Here is a 17,511-nt window from a genome sequence, read left to right as displayed (position 1 = left end):
GGGTTAATGGGGAAGAAGTAACAAACACCTCAACAGATTGTTGTCAGACTATCACAAACAACATGGACGGGCCCGGACAAGAACTAAGTCAATTAACGGTTCACCCTGAGAGGTTTCACTTAGGATTTGGGCCAAGAACCTCCTTGTGGTTACCTCACAATATCCAGAGCATTTATTCTTCATTTATAATAAATGAGTATCTCGAGTCACTTATTGAAGAAACTCTTGTTTTACGTTGATATCAAAGAGGCTTTGACTGTCACCAAAACGTTGTGAGCAGCAAAATTTCAGGATTAATGATCTAAAGTTTGTATTCACAAAAAAAAATCTGGAAATTACCAACCTAACAAAGAAAGTCCAGGCATGCTGGGACTTTATTTCTTTAAAAATAAACAATGGCATGATGTGTTGCAGGTACAGCACACGGCTGTTATTGCTGTCATCCACTTCAGCTTTAAGTCATTTAGCTTCTAATATCTCCGTTTGCTCATTAAATAACTATATGAAGGAAATAATGTAGCTCTGTTAAAAAAAAAAAGTTTATTGCACAGCTTGCAGAAACACACTGATATTATTCTTCCCCTTGTTTTACTCTGGTTCACTGCATAATGTGAAAACACTCAAAAATAAAGGTGCACTTGCAAGGGGCTCTCCTTTGGTATGTTGGAACAGTAATAGTTTGAAAAACATGTCAACTTATACAATCTTTTTAAAAAAGTAATAAATTAGCCGTTAAATAATTGCACAGCCGTTGGACACAGTTTCGAAACCTCTACTGCATTCCATCTCCTGCAAACGGATTCAGTTTGACAAACGTGAGGTTTGACGAAAATCATCAGGTTTATCATGAGAGATACACCACCTGGTGTTCTAACTGTGTTCCTCCCCAGCAGGAACACGGTTCCCATACGTTCCCATACGTGCTCATGGGAGAAAATGCAACGAAACGTTGAAGGTCCAACAGTCTGGTCGAGTCTCATAAGTCTTCCATACATCCAAAATCTGCTCAGAGTTCTGCAGTAGCGTGACAATGACCGAGGCGAAGTAGCAGCCCGTCCTTTCTGAAGGCATGTTGACGACAAACAAACCGCTGTGTGGAGGATCCGTCAGCGGAATCCCTAAATGTCTCATGCACAAACCCACGTACACATCTTCGATGTAGACAGCCGGAATCTTTTTGGATGCTTCCAGTATCCGCTTGGGCAGATCCAGGGACAAGACGTAGCCAACACCCAGCGCGTACGGAGGATACGAATCCTCAGGGAAGACGTCGGGCGACAGAAACCACTTGGAGGTTGGGTCTCGAAGAACCGCGGCGCCCCGCGCCACCAGGCCCGTCATGTAGTCGTGGCGGGGGGCTTTCAGCAGCATGTCGACGAGGTTGTGTACGTTGAGGAAGGTGTCCGAGTCGATCTTCATAGCGTAGGAGGTGTTGGGGCAGTGGGAGCTGAGCCACTCCAACATGACCATCGTTTTAATGGTGAGATTTTTGTAGCTGTCCAAGAAGTTACTCTGGAGGATGTCGTGGTGCTTCTTGCTTTCATTTAAAATCTGTGGAAAACAAGGACATTTGAAGCTGAAGTTAACAACATCTGACTTATAAGTACACTCAATGATAACAATAGCCAGACGTCAGGAAGGAACTACGAAATTTAGCCAAGATTTGGTACACATGCAGAGTGATTGGTATGCAAACAATCAGATTGTTTCTAGAAGTAGTAAATGAGGGAGTGCGCGTTGGATTAACAAGCAAATTTGTTGCTATTTATCCACTAGTTGTGGAATCAACAACAGTTAGCTACAACAATGAGTGAAACTCAGAAATAATGTCTGGTAGGGTCTTAAAAGGTGCACTATTGTGTTTTCCAGCCACATGGTTCCATTTTGTAGCACATCAAGTAATTACCTTCAAAAATGCTATATCTACCAAAAAACCTTAAAGAAATTTGACTTCATAATTTAACACCTTGAAATTGGGTCTCTGCCTCTTTAAGAAACTCCTGCTCTCTCTGAATCTTCAGAAGTCATTAAAACATCACTCATCTATTAACCATTTAATGTTTTGACCAGTGTTTCACTGAGAAGTGGCTTGTATTCTGAGCTCATCAAATCCACAGTTCTGCCAGGAGTTTGCTAATTGCTGCTGGATAGTCTGAAGGAGCTGAGTGGAGTTGGCGTCACAGAGGAGAGTTGCCTGAGGAGAAGCTGCATCTCCAAATCGGAGCCAGGTTCACCCAAGTGTTTTGTGCAGCTAAATGGTTGCCACGGGAATTAAATGATTTCTCAAACATGCATGAAAGAATCAAGGCAACACTGTAGGTTAGTTTTTGATGAGGGAATAACAGTATAACATGATCTAAAGCTGAAAAAAGGAGATTTTGCATAACACTCCTCCTTTAAAGGAGTTAGACAGGAGCTTTTAGGTCTGTAGGTTTCACAGTAGCAGGGCCCAGTTAGGAGGTCTAAGCACACTCACCCCAGAATAGGTAAATAATTCTTAATTTGTCAAGATATTTCTGTTTATCTGGTGGAGGAGAAGTAAGGTTCACAGAGACATCAGATTTAAATTGGATTAAAATTAAAATGAGGAAACAAAGTACAATGAATGTAGTGTAATAATGGGAAGTGTAATACAGAACTGGCAGTCCTCCTATAAAGTTCTGAGGTTTGTGCCGTTTTCACAAAGCAAATTATTACAAATTTTATCAACTTCTCTTGTTAATTTCTCCAATTTCACATAAATGTTAGTTTAACCTCTACAACATTTGGTCATTTGTGCTCACCATAGCAACAGTTTCTCAACACTTGCAAAAAATTGCAAATCCTCTTGGACCTGCATCAGTTGCTTCCATGCAGTTCTCTGCTGTTTTATAACATTTAAAGTTTCCACCAGAAAACTTGCTAACCCCGCTGCAGTAGGGGAGTCATTCATCCAGCCGGCCGCCATGTTTTTGAGCTAAAAAATGTTTAAAGATGACAGGAAATAAAAAATAAATAAAAAATCACTTGATAGTTTTGCATTATTGAAAGGCTGGAAGATTAATACCCAACTCCAACTATAGACTAAATCTAAGTCTGGTGGGGGCAGAAGTAAAGCCTGGTGGCCCACCAGTCTTACAACACACTGTGGGAAACCCTGAAATTATCGTTTATGTCATGTCAGTCAAAATGAACTACACTAATCAGTTAATCATAGTAGTCCTCATTTTATAACCAGTTCAACAAAAATGTCATTTTACTTACTTTTCCTCATTCTTTCCAGAAAATCTCTCTGAACAATTTCTCTCAAACATTTCTTACAATTGTGCACAGCGTTACGCAAAAACTGTTTCGTGTGTTTGTTGCCAATAATGTGTCCGGACTTTTCAATTTGATGACACTGACTTCTTCACTTACATGAACTCTTGCCTTTGAGAAATAAACTAGCCATTCTGAACAGGTCACAGCCTTTCACAGTTTTAAGCTTGTTAAAACTATTATAAGAAGTACACCAGCAGTTCTGCACATGTTGATTTCACTGATAAGAGAAACCAAATTGTGCAAACCCCACAAAACCAATTAATTACAAGTCTGCAGAACTTCTGCAAATTATTTTAGCTTCACACTTTAACACAGATGTTCAAAGAAAATACTTCTTGAATCAGGACAGATGAAACAGGCAGAGTATCAGATAATTTCCCAGCTTCTTCCTGTATCTCTCCCTCACTGTGCAGTGAGACTGATTTGAGCACCGATCTACGTGAACGAAGAACAAATTGAGGGATTGATACAGCGTTCTGTCACCTGTCCAACTTGAGATGTTTACTCGGCTCCAACAACGCTCGGTTCTACCCAAACTTTAGATTGAGGCATAATCAAACAGAAAACCAAAGTAAAAATGTTACTTTTGTGTTGAATTTATTAACATGCTTTGTTAATTTGTGTTTTGCTATGATTATGATACTGCTGATTATTTTTGGTGCCCTATGCACAGTGCAAGTTGTGTATGATGTGCAAACGATGCATCATATGAAGTGTGTGATTAAAAAAACCCACGGTGTTCTGGGTTGTCCACAGTTCCAGGAACTGACACAAACCCACTTGTGGTTTACATTTGTGCACAAACAGATGACAGTCAAATCTGCATATAGACTTGTTATTAAGCATAATAACTTTAACACAGCTAAAATAACCTGCCCTGTCTTGATGTTTTAGGTTCCTTCACTACATGAAGCACTTTTTTTTTTTTTAAACACACCGACATGTAATGGGTGGAGGGAGAGCAGCTTATAAATTTCAGTAAAGGAAGTGATCAGACTGTACAGAAAAGAGAGACATGCTCCAGACAAAACAATGCTTTCATAGTGCCTGCAAATATATGCAGAGATGTACCTGGTATTTGGACATTTTGGTGTAAAACCAAAGATGTTGGGTTATCGAAAGCATTAAAACTGTAACATAGGGGTACAATTGTAGCATATAACACAGCAGTAACATGTTTCAGAAAAATTATGTTTCCATCCTTCTGTCAGTAGCTTTGTTTTCATTACAAATGTGCACAAATGTTTGTCTATATTCTGCTAATTTAAAAACAAAACAGTAACAACTCCATGTTAAGATTGTGGTGATTTCATTAAATAAGATATGAAATGAAAATCAGACGTGAATAAGCTTGTTCGTGCGATAAGGCTTTAAAAATCATGGCAGTGACGGATGCATCCTTTGCTCTTCAGGTTTGTTTGAGTCAAGGGATCACCTACGGTTCTTACCGCCAGCTCTGCCACCCGTTACACAAATAGAAAGGACATCAGAGCACTTAGAGTTCACCCTACTCAACATTTCTTATCTTATCAAGCAGTAAAGGTTGAGAGAAAAACAGCGTTCACATCACCTGTTCATCGGGTAGCTCTTCGTCGTTTCCTATTCTAGACTTTCCCAGGAGGAAGTAGTAGCTGATCAACCGGCCCAACACCCGAGTCTCTCTTCCCCAGGTCCTGCGAATGATGTCACGGGCCTCCTTGCTTTGTGGGGCCACTGGGATCATGACCACCACGAAGGGGCTCTCCTGTCGGCATCGGTTTGGCTCATCCAGTATGAAATGGTATTGGTACGGGTATTTCACATAGAACTGTGAGGATATCTAGTGAGAAGGCGAAATATGTGGAGGCAAAACAGAGTTTTGTTTTATACAATTTAAATATAACCATTTACATCGTTTAGCGTAAACCAGTTTTTTCTGAATGCTTGCACAGCATTACATCTGATTTAGTTTTTACACCAACATCTGTACAAACAGATGGAGATGGATTTTTTCACTTTCAGCAGAAAAAACAACTCCACTTCCTGCTTTTCAGAATTATGTTTTGCAATAAACAAAATCGTTGCTACATCATCCGTAATGCTTTTTTTAAAAAAACACATCTATTTTGGCCAAACATGCCTTGGCACAAGCTAATTCCACAACTCTTACTGTAGGAATTGAATTCAAGATTGGTAATGTCACATTAGTTGTCACTGTGTGCTGAAAATGTTGCTTAAACAGAAATTACATTTTTAAGTGTTACATGTTTTTTCTTTTTTTAACTTAGAACGTTTGGAATGTTTTGAAAAGATTAGAGACAGTAGTATATATGAAGCACAGAAGATTGCTGATCCTAGCAACTAAGAAATAATAGGGACAATTGCAAAATTATAAGTGTTATGCATTCATAAATAAACTGGAGGCAGTTAAAAAAAAAAGGAACTGAACTTATTTCTGTTTCAGTTCACCCTTGTGGCTGTTTAGCAGTTAGTCGTTGGGAAGATTCCCAGGAAACAGGCTGGGAATTCCCAACCACAACTTCAAAATCCAATATGGCTGCTCCTCATAGCCATAGTGAAAACTGCAGAAGTACATTTTACCCATAGCTGTCTGTGACTTTGTCCGTCAGCATGTCGTGTTGTGCAACATATCCTTGAATATCATGCATTAGTGTTTAAATATTCATAAACACAGGATAAGGAGAAAGTATCTCGCGTTGCTAGTGATCCAGAATACCTGCATCCATGTTACTGTAACTGGTGGTTCACTTTTGATGATGCTGGCCTTTGAATTTTGTGAGCAGTAAGTATAATTACCAAGCTGCTGATTATTGCATTTCTTTTAAAACAAATTCTGTTTGACATTTACACATTAACTCCAGAGTCCAGGTCAGTGGAGATTCTTGCTCCTGTTGAAGTATTTTTCCACTTTGAACAGCAAATTTCCCCATAAACCAAAACAATAAAAATCAGTCAAACAAACAGCAAAATAGTCGTCTAACTTGGTACTTCATTATAAGCGTTGAATCAGATACCGACTTCAGCATTATGAGCCTGGTGTTTGTTATCTGTACTATGCATGTGGTAGTGTGTGTGTGTGTGTGTGTGGGGATGTGGCAAGTGGTGCAATAATTTGACACATCCGTTATACAACATTTGCATTTCATACCATCACCAGTCAGCATGTTTGTGCTTTTGTTTTATTTTCTTAAACTAAAAGGATTAGATTTTATTCTGCATCTTTGTTTTAAATATTTTTATTATACCGTCTGTAATTTTATTTTTAAACATTGTCACACTTTGAAAAGCTCATATCCAGGTGCAAGCCTTCCTGTACCTGTTCAGGAAGGCAATGATAAGTTTACTACAAAGCCTTTCTTATAGTAAACTAATTTTGCAGATTACCAGAATGAACATAAAAAACATACAAAAAACAGTCCAGTTACAGGAAGATGCTGCTGATGACTCATCCTGTTGTCGTTAACTTTTTTTTTTTGGATGATCTAATCCCGTAGGACCACAAGAAAACCATACTCACAGTTTTAACTGTCGTCTTGTCGCTTGGTGACGAGGCTTCGCTCTGAATCAGCAAAGGCCTCCAAGATGGTGAGAACCAGCTGTAGAGAACTAAAACTCCCAACATCAGGGAGAGCACCACATAGAAGAACCAACGCCTGGCTCCTTTCCACAGAGACTTCTCACTGCAGAGCGAGGAGTGAAGCATCTTTAGTTCTGGTTAGAGATGCATCCAGTGATCACGATTCAGTTCTGCTTAGCTGAGGATCCATTTAGATCCACCTCTTTCTGGCACAACCACAAAAAAACATTTCTAGTGCAACTTGAGCTCCATCATAGTATGCATGTGAAAACAAGCTGATGAAAGTGTCATATTTAATTAGTACCGACTTCAAGCCTTGTTGTCTCATTGATATCATTTAGAGGAAACATAAGTTAGATTTTCTTAAGTGTCTAACATAAAGCGCTAAATTCTCTAAGCTGTGAAGCAATAGAAATCACAATGAAACAAAAGCAGATGTTTAAGGGGTGTGCTGTGGTGGCGTAGTGGATAGCGTGACCCACATTTGGAAGCCATCGTGGGTTCGATTCCTGGACCCGGCGACATTTGCCGCATGTCTTCCTCCCTCTCTCTCTCACTAGACCCCACAAAAGACCCCACCCAAAAACAAAAACAAAAAAACAAAACAAAAAAAAAAGCAGGTGTTTAAGTCTACACTGCACCTCTGGTATGGAAGAAAGCTTTAAAACTTACACACCGTCAACCACACTAAACCCACAGGCAGAAACAGCATATTTACTCCAAAACTATAACACACACACAAAAAACACAACTTTTTCCATCCTGATCAAACTATAACCTATTAATGTGCGGTAAATAGGAGTCCGGTCCCTACCAGCTGCTTTGGTTGCTTCCCATTGAGAGACATGAAGTCAGAGGAATTCAGCTTGACACAGTTTGAGCTCCCAAGAGAAAGGAGCACATCTTTATGTGAGCGTCAAAAGGACAAGCAGAAACACGCCGTCGTCTCTGGTGACTGCAGCAAGAGTGCAAGAGTGGCTGAAAAACCGGCGGTAAACAAACACGCTCATGCAGAAACTTGCATTTACAAGTCGAACTGTCTGATGATTAGACATGATGTGGACGAAGAAATTACAATCAGAAACATCAGTGAAAACTTCCTTTTTTTAAAAAGATCATTGGTCACTGTATTTACTTTCCTGTTTTGTCGTTTTTGTTTTAAAGAAATGCAGGTGATGTTTTCCCCCTGAAGTTTTATGACAGTTCTTAAATGTTCAACCACAAAAATAATCTACTTTTTTTTAATGTTTGGACATTTGTGAGAATTGAAAGCAACTTTCTAAGTTATTAGGATCAAATCAAATTCTGCAACTGGGATCTGAAGTGGAAAAACGATTAAATTCTGATTGCATGACAGAAGTTAAATCACTTTTTTTCTTTTGCTTCTTGGAAAAAAAAAAAAGGTAATAATTTTTCCCCCCAAACAATAAAAGTTAACCCAAATTAAACAAATAGCTATAAACCTTTGGTAAAAATAAAGACGCATCTTTTTAGCCTGAAGCGTCACACGCCCATCAAATTGCCAGCACATTTTATTCAAAATACAGATACAGGCTTACCCTTTGGAGAAAGAATCATTCAACATTGCTACATCTGAGAAGTCCATCAGATGAGTCAAGTAAGAATGAGGATGTGCCTCTGTTCGCTGTCTGTCTCTGGTTGTGAAGTCATTTGAAAGGAAGTGATTCAGAACAGAGTCCGTTGCCTTTTCTGATCTCATGCCCTCTGAAGGTTATTTTAGAAAACATAAGCAGAAAACCTGCTAGTGGAGACATTGCAGATCTCTACTACTTCTATAAGAGGAACACCTGGTTACTCTGAGTAACTATGGTCAAACTACGGCAATAAAAACTCCCTCTTTCCTTCTCTCTCTCTCTCCCATTATCTCTTGTGTGTGTACTACGTCTGCTGCTGCAGCTGATGCTAAGTGCTTCTGTTTGAAGCACTTAGCATCAAACAGAATCCCTGGGGAAGAAAAACTTGACTGAGTTAAAAGAAATGAGTTAAGAGCCTAGCAGAGGTGATATGTGACCTTACAGCTTAAAGAGTTTTCTTAGAAAATTTGTAAAGCTCTTACCTAAAGGTTCATAATGTGAGCTATAAGAGATTAAATGTGAGGATAAACTAGAGGAATTTGTCTTTGTGTTTGATATGAGAGCCTGTATCAGATCATAATTACATATATGTTGTCTATAAACTCATACATTCTTGGTGAAATTCCACCAAAACTCAAAATCAAAACTCCTAAAACAAAAGAAACTTTTACACAATTTATCAGGGGATCAGGCTTATCTTGGTTTGATGAGGAATTCAAACCAGTATCTTGGCTTGAATACCTAAATGGAAATAAAAAATTTTTAAAAAAGGAGAAAAAGCAGTACTGCATTACAAAGAATCCTAAGAAACCTTCTTTTTCTGGACCTTAAGCAGAGATTTTAGGTTTGCTTCGGCTGTGAAAATTGTTTCAGGATATTTTATTACGCATTATGATTTTGAAAGCATAAAGCAGCAGCTTCATTGAATTCAAAACCTACCAGCCATAACACTTTTACAAGCCTCTCAGAAAATACTTTCAAACCACATTTTCTGCTTAACTTTATGTGTGTGCATATATACATGGTGACAGACAGAGAATAAATACACAAAACAAGTGTTAGCCTCTGAGTGGTTACAGAACTCTAGCTTCCCTTTTACAAACCAACGCTGACAGGACGTATTCTGAAAGACAAAGGAAACAGTTTGCAAAACGTTCAGCTCAGAGTTTCTCTGAGAGTTGCTGAAGGCTGTTCCCACACCTTGACTTTCACAGAATTAGATTTTAAACCCAGCGGTGCATCTAGAAATCTCTCGACACTCAGTTTTTACTAGAAGTTACTTTTAGAAGACGTAAAAGAACGAATCCCCATCCCGTAGCTGACACTATTCAACTTGCCTGCGGATTAATGTGAGGTTTAGCGTCGCCTCTTAGTCTTTGATTGTTCCATTAGGAAAACCATCAGCTCATCCAAACCGAACTGGTTAAAGATACTTTACAGGAAGAGGTTAAGAAGGCTGCAGAGAGGAACCAGTGAAGGAGCAACATGAGCTCCTGTATACAACTGGTTTTCCTCTGCATGTCATAACCTTCTGTGTGGCCCATTCAGAAGGAAGGTTGTGACACAGAAGAAATTTGACGCACCAAAATTGCCCTGATCTATGGATGGAAAGGACCCAAATGTGGAGGGGAAAAATGTGGCATTGCTTTGATAAAGTAATAAAAACTTACAGAAAATGAGGCATAGAGAGCAGGACGAGGAATGCAGGAGGTGAACGGAGAAGGTAACAGAGGAATTGAGTTTTACACAAAGAAAACAAGAGCTTAGGAGCTGAGGCAAGGCTGGGAAAATGACCCAGGAACCAAATCAGCTAATCAGAGGAAATGTGGCACAGCTGTGGCTGGGAGAGACAAAAAAAAAACAAAAAACAAAAAAAACAAAAAAAACTGGGGGCTGTGGGAACAGAATAAACACAGACAACTGAATAGGCTGGATCCAGCTAGCGAGGTAGCTTAATAGATAGATAGCTAGCCAGCTAGCTAGGTAGCTTAATAGATAGATAGCTAGCCAGCTAGCTAGGTAGCTTAATAGATAGATAGCTAGCCAGCTAGCTAGGTAGCTTAATAGATAGATAGCTAGCCAGCTAGCTAGGTAGCTTAATAGATAGATAGCTAGCCAGCTAGCTAGGTAGCTTAATAGATAGACAGCTAGCCAGCTAGCTAGGTAGCTTAATAGATAGATAGCTAGCCAGCCAGCTAGAGAGAAAGATAGTCGTCCAGCTAGCTAGAGAGAAAGATAGATAGCTAGCCAGCTAGCTAGAGAGAAAGATAGATAGCTAGCCAGCTAGCTAGAGAGAAAGATAGATAGCTAGCCAGCTAGCTAGAGAGAAAGATAGATAGTCGGCCAGCTAGCTAGAGAGAAAGATAGATAGTCGGCCAGCTAGCTAGAGAGAAAGATAGATAGTCGGCCAGCTAGATAGCTGTCTAGATCAGTGTTTCCCAACCCTGGTCCTCAAGGCTCACTGCCCTGCATGTTTTAGGTATTTCCTTGCTTCAGTGCAGCTGATTTCAATTGATGACTGATTAACAGGCGTTTGTTGAACTGCAATCAGTTGAATCAGGCACATTAAAGCAGGGAAACCTCTAAAACATGTAGGACAGTGTGCCTTGAGGACCAGGGTTGGGAAACACTGGTCTAGATAGTAGTGATGGCCAAATGAAGCCTCATGAAGCAATGAAGCTTCCCAGCCCGTTGTTTTACCCAAAGGTTCATTCATTTCTCACTAGTGACATCTGCTGCTGAAATCAAGGCAGCCTTGTCACTCAGATAGACACACTTAAAAAAAATTGTAAATGCAATATCATCACAAAGTTTTTGTCAAACTTATGTTTAGTAACAGGAGAGTGAATTAAATCCTATTTAACTAATCTTTTTTAGTTATTAAAATTATTTGTAGCCAATCCTGGTATATGTTGACTGTCAGTGGCTGTTTTCTTTTGTCACCAACTGATTTAACAATAGACATTTGTTTCAGTGTATTCAGAGTTCAGTGTTTGCTGGGGGCAGACAATTTTCTTTGAGTTTTTATTTGCCTCCTGAAAAACTCAAATTCTTCAAAAATTATCTTCTTGGATTTCTATTGGCTCTCTGATCTGATCCCATATATTTTTACTCATCAGGCCAGGATTTTACTCTTCCAACAGCTTTAAGTCTGTTTCTGCTGTGCAAGACTGAAATATTTTTACAGAACAAAGAAATAGTGGAAATTTCAAGAAGGTGAGAATTTTACTCGGTACAAACCTTGATGCCTGGCTTCAGATGGCCCATCACTACTAGATAGGTAGAGACAGAAAGACAGTGAGATAGATTGCTAGCTAGCTAGGTCGCTAACTGGATAGAATTAGATAGCCAGTTAGCTAGCTAATTAGATAGATAGCCAGATAGCTGTTTTTTTTTGGCTGCAAACCTCCTTTAGGAAGTTCATGTGTCGTGATCAAAAACCAAATTTCACTACAGGAAACAGGAAGTGGTAGGAGAATCATGGCCCGGCATGTTTTTTTTATTTTTTTTAAAGACTTATCATGTGAACAACATTCACCTGTGATTTTAATTGTTTTTTGTTGTTGTTTTTTTATGTAAACCCCACAATTCTTAAAGTGTGTATCTTTCTTTTCTTTCCAACATTAGCAGAATCCTGACAAAGTTTTGCCCATTTCTGTGCAGCCGCTACTCAGCATGTTTTAGCTTCAGCAGGTCTGATTTCTATTGATCAGTGACGTGCGGTGAGATTCATAGCTGGTGAGGCACTGACGTCATCAGAATCAGATTTGCAAATAGATGCATAGATTGACAGCAGTTTACGGGTTATGTTTCACTTCTGCATCCTTACACATACAAACTGTAGCTCACAAAACACACATTTCCTTAAAAAAACAAAACAAAATAAATGTTATTACTGTCTATCGCTGTCACTTACTCGGCAGTTGAGGAGTGAACAAGACGAACGTCTGGGATCTTGAGCGCCCCCTGCCATGAGGCAAGAGAACTGCCTGCCTCACCTCGAACCTGTTCTCTGCCGTTTATAATCGCTCATTACACGAAACACGTTACACAAACACAGTTGGTGACAAAAAGCACTGTACATTATATACATAAGCTAAATTATTGGAAATAAGTTCACATATTAAATTTGTTTAAACCATTTTATTGACGCCGTACAGCAACATGCTCTCCGCTTAGCAGCCAGCGCGCAGAGCCAGGGGTTGCAATCCAAGGTGAGGCAGAGCTCGCTGCTGCCTCACCGGCATCGCTTCCAAGCATTTGAATGGGAAAATAAGAAAATTCAGCGATTTTGAACAAATAAAAATCGAAATTGGTGAAGCTACATGAAAAATAAATATTTTTTAGTACAAACCACCGGATGAATATAACAATTTAAATTACTTTATGATTATATATTTTCTTTCTTTCCATGATGGCTGGTGAGGCACTGCCTCACCTGCCTCCCCTGACCGCACGTCACTGCAATTGATGGCTGATTAACGGGCATTTGCTGACCTGCATTCATTTGAATCAGGTGTGCTGAAAGCAGGGAAACAACCAAAACATGCAGGTTAGTGCGTGTCTTGAGGACCAGAGATGGGAAACGCTGCAGTACAGACCGACCATGTTGCCTCTAATCTCCTTCGACAGACCTTCACTCTCACCGACGGTGGTGAGGAATCACAACTTTAGAGTCAGTGAAACGTGAGCCGTGAGAGCAAACTGGTTCAGAGAACACACTGGCTTTCACAGGATGTAAACATGAGCAGATCTTTTTCGTGGTTTTGATGTGTCAGACTTTCAAATCACAAAGAATTTGAATTTTTCAGTTTCTAAATAAAACCAACACTGATTATAGTTTGGGAAATTCACCATAAGGACAACAACAAACACAGGTTCTCTGTCTGTATTATTTGCTGAGGTTTTTGAATCAGTATGGCATTATTCCATCTTAGGTCCTATCAGCATGAGAAGATCTTCAACATTTCCCTTTTGTCTCAGAAATCAGAGATGTATGGGATGCTATTTGTTACAAGTCACACAGTAAAAAAGGAAGGAATATGTTTGGATTATTTAGCTTGTCAAAAGAAAAGCTAAAGCACCAACATAATCCCACCAATCCAGAACACTTCCTGTTCATGTCTGATTCGCTCTTAAATTACTTTAGAGCGACTTATCAGAGTTTTTACACAAACAACATATTGACTCATTTTCATACATATAATTTTCATTTTTTTTAGATTAGTAAACAGGAAGTCTTAAATTTTGATAAACATGTATCGTCTGCTTTTAGGGTGAACCTGTTGGGCCAACAAGATCTAGACATGTTTGTTTCACATGTTCTCCACTTGTAGACTGTTTTTGTTTTTCTACAGCTGAAGGTCCCAGACAGCTCTATGTGTCTCACCGCCGTGTTTCCTCCGACTAAAAAGTTCAGAAGCATCAAACCAAATATCTAAAACTCAAAAAGAGCAAACCTTTGAAAAGCTGAGTCCTAACCACACGACTGTCAGAAACCTGTTTGTGGTTTGACCCTCATCACAAATTCTTTTCATTTTTAGCTCTTTCTCCATATTGCAGTTTTTTTTTAATAAGTCTCTTCTTAATTTTAATAGTTTTGTTCTATTAATTGAATATCACATTAGTGCTCAAATTGACCTTTAATATCCATATGTTTAAATATGTTGCAAAGACACACAGCTTGTATTGATTCCTTAACATAACTATGTATAGATCTATACAAGAAGATCAAGTAAAATCCAAGACAAAAAAGTCAGAATGACTCATTAAAAATATGTTGGTAAATAAATAACATCTCATACATTTAGTCAATAGCACATAACACTTCACCAGAACTGCAAGATTGAAGGTTTTTCTTCTTATTTCTAAGTAAAATTATTTCCATAACCAGCTGCCATGTTCCCCACACGTTATCTGCTACATCTCCGCCTTTCCATCACGGAGGATCTAGTACTTGGTTCAGCCTCCGTATGTTTTGCTTGGCATTGCAGTGAGTCAATTTTCAAAATCTTATCTGACATTGGAAAGAGAAGGAAAGCTTGCTTGCAGAGAGCTCCAGGTCTTAGGATTCTTAATGTGCAGCTACTGCTTGGAAAAGGCAAAGACATTCATTCAGACATAAACAGCAAAAAATACAGTTAATATTCATGTCATTACTGAATGTATTTTCTATAAATATGTGCTCTGCCTGCTGGGTTTGTTTTCTGTTTCTTTGCATGCTGTGAAGCTGCTACCAGACAATACTTTATTTCTTAAAGCGTCTGCATAGGCCTGTCGCGATAATCGATAAATCAATTAATCGTACAATAAATTAAAACTATCGACGTCATTTCAATTATCGGCATTATCGTCTCTTCCGGCCTTTTTCTCTTTCTGTTGATGACACTAAATGAAAAAAGGCTCAACTCTGCTGCTGTCCACTGATTGGCTACCTGTCACATTCAACAGGCTGCGTTAAGCTCCCAGTGGGGAAAACCCCTGATTTAGATCAAAGCGGCCACAACGATCTACCTACTGTAACACACTACAGGATGATCGGTTATGAAATCACAATCTGATGAATTGGGGAAAATGTAGGTGTGAACTATTGCATCAGGTATTCGATGTGCCCATCTTCTCTATTTAAATCTAATGATTACTGAAGGTCAATATAGTATACAGACTTTATAATCTGCACTCTTTTGATTGAATGCAGTATTTATTTACACTTTGGTGTTTTTATTCAAGTACAGTTTTGTTAATGGGGACTGAAAATCCATTTTATTATTATTTTTGGTTGTTTTGTTTATTTTATCAGTTGCAGTGTTAAGTGTTCTTTTGAAAATAAAGTGTAACTATCTTTGGCAGGAAATCACATGCATTATTACGTCATTTCCATTAAATCTGTGTACAAAGGTCTTCAAACAATACTATCGTTTATTGCAATATTTTTTGAGACAATTAATTGTGACAGGCCTACGTCTGCGCCAAATGGAGCAGGCCTTTGAGAGTCTGATGCTCGTTACCCAACAGGGGGATTTTCTTTAAAGTTTGCCAGTGCATAAAAAAATTCTACAAATCTTTTTTTCTTGTGAAGCAGTAAGCACACAAAAAGAAAAATTAACTGGTGCCTTATAAAAAAAACACCAGCCACATGGAATACCTGACTGAAAGAGAGTAGAGATAACAAAATCTAGGAAAATTAAACAGGAAGGCCAAGGACATAAACAGAGAAGACATCATGTATGATGCCAGTTATATACAACATTTGACATGTTGGAAATAAAGATTTTATTTCTTCTGACGGTTTAGTAGAAAATGTTTGTATGAAAAACAGTTAAACAATTTGGAATGTATGCATTTCATTCTGACTCGTATGTTGACTGTAAAATAAATTTCTGTGAAATAAACAAGAAAATAAAGAACTTCCAAAGGACAAAGTCCTATTAGAGGAATGTTTCAGAGTGTAGAAAAGTTGAACCACTTTGGAGAAAACACTTTGATTTCTCTTCGACATTTATGAGGAGCTTCTACTAAAGGACTTTTGACAATGCGAGGAAGTTGGGGTTAATGTTTGCTTTGCATGCAAATATGAACAAACACAAGTCAAGGATGAGTTCAAGCTGCAGAGCGTTTAGTAATTATTTTGTTTAACATTGTCACCATGTTATGATGGCATCATATGAGACAATCTGTGAAAAAATCGATATCCTCCACCTCCTCCTTGAACCATTCTTTAGAAATGCATCGTTTCCGACCAAAAACAACCAACGGCAGTTAGTCCTACTTGTGTGGTTTAATTTCATCATACCTTTTTTTGTTGGCTGTGGGACTTTTGGCAGCTGCAGCAACACTTCACACACAGTTATTCAGAGGTGAGATAAGATAAACAGTGGGAAACCTGAGTCTTATGCCACCAAACCAAACAAAATCTAGAGATCAGTGGTACAACATGACTCAGAAATATTGAGAAATATGAGCTGTTACTGCAGAGGAAGTTAGAGGGCAGAGAGACGAGAGGATCTCAAAGTAAAGGAGTGACAGACGTCAAAAATTAATAAAACAACTAATGCATTTTTATTTGCTCTCAGTTAAATAATGTCAACAAATATATTCAAAGAATAGTCCAAGAAATGAGCAGAAAAGGGAAAAAAAACAACAACTATTATACCGTATATTGCCATCGAATATAACAACTCATAAGTAATTATTGTATCAAACAACCTCAAAATGTCCAGAATTTCAGTGGTTCTAACAGGACAATGACAGTACCTTTGTGTGAATTCAAAACATTATCCACATTGCTTAAATATTGCGGTCTAAACTATTTCCTTTAAAGCTCAAAAAGAAGAATGTTTGATTCAGCTTGTAGTTTTAGAGCGGCTTCTGCAGTGGGACTGCCCTACCCCCTCCGGCTGACAGGCGGCGCTAGACTTTAAGACATCAGTCCGTCGGCAGGGCCGATCCATCGACCTGTCTGTGAAAACGAGGAAGAGAACAAAAACGGAACGCCTCTGGAGCACGTGGACGCTGGAAAACCTAGAGAACAAATCACTGTCATGTTCGGATCTATACAGAAGTAATGGAAAGCTGTACAGAGATTCTTGTAACAAATGGGCAGTAAAAACAAATGTTTGTGGAAAAAAAAAAACAGTCTAAGAGGATTAAACTCTTAAATTAAACATGATCAAATAAATATCAAAGTTTTTATCGGAGGGAAGCCTCCTTTTTTCCCAGTTTTTAACCATCACGCCATGGCCGGACAGAAAACAAAACGTACTGCATCAACACAACAGGTTCGTTATAAAAACAAAAAAAGGCTGCAACAAATGATTGTGTCATTTTTCTCTTTTACCTATGTTTACTGGATCCTCTTTTGGTATCTAAATGGGTGGGTCATGCAAATAGAAAGGGGGCCAAGTCTGTAATACGATTTAGTTTGGTGGTAACGGATAATCTCCGATTCCGTCTGCTACCCCGAGTCGACTACTTTTGGAGGTTCTGGTAGACGGTCACCATAACTAAAGGCTAGTTTTCAGTTAGCTAACAGGTTTCAGG

At 38.8% G+C, this 17,511-nt stretch overlaps 1 protein-coding gene across 4 annotated transcripts; it reads right to left on the bottom strand.

Annotated features, from left to right (window-relative positions):
* Positions 1–525: 525 nt before the first annotated feature.
* LOC122836910 (beta-1,3-galactosyltransferase 2-like) lies at positions 526–11,898 on the bottom strand. Of its 4 annotated transcripts, none has more exons than XM_044126890.1 (4): positions 11,713–11,898; positions 6,818–6,980; positions 4,871–5,119; positions 526–1,551 (listed from the first exon to the last, which is right to left on the bottom strand). In XM_044126890.1, the coding sequence occupies exons 2-4, from the start codon at positions 6,920–6,922 to the stop codon at positions 925–927; spliced, it is 981 nt and encodes a 326-aa protein (XP_043982825.1). In that variant the 5' UTR covers positions 6,923–6,980; positions 11,713–11,898; the 3' UTR covers positions 526–924. The 4 variants fall into 4 exon arrangements, with proteins under 4 accessions (XP_043982825.1, XP_043982824.1, XP_043982826.1 ...); XM_044126889.1 differs by lacking the exon at positions 11,713–11,898 and adding an exon at positions 10,143–10,296; XM_044126891.1 differs by lacking the exon at positions 11,713–11,898 and adding an exon at positions 9,810–9,874.
* Positions 11,899–17,511: the final 5,613 nt, after the last annotated feature.

Source organism: Gambusia affinis, linkage group LG09, assembly GCF_019740435.1.
Source record: "Gambusia affinis linkage group LG09, SWU_Gaff_1.0, whole genome shotgun sequence".
In the NCBI taxonomy this organism is placed as follows: domain Eukaryota; kingdom Metazoa; phylum Chordata; class Actinopteri; order Cyprinodontiformes; family Poeciliidae; genus Gambusia; species Gambusia affinis.
Note: the sequence above shows the minus strand (reverse complement) of the source record. Positions and strands in the feature narration are given on the sequence as shown.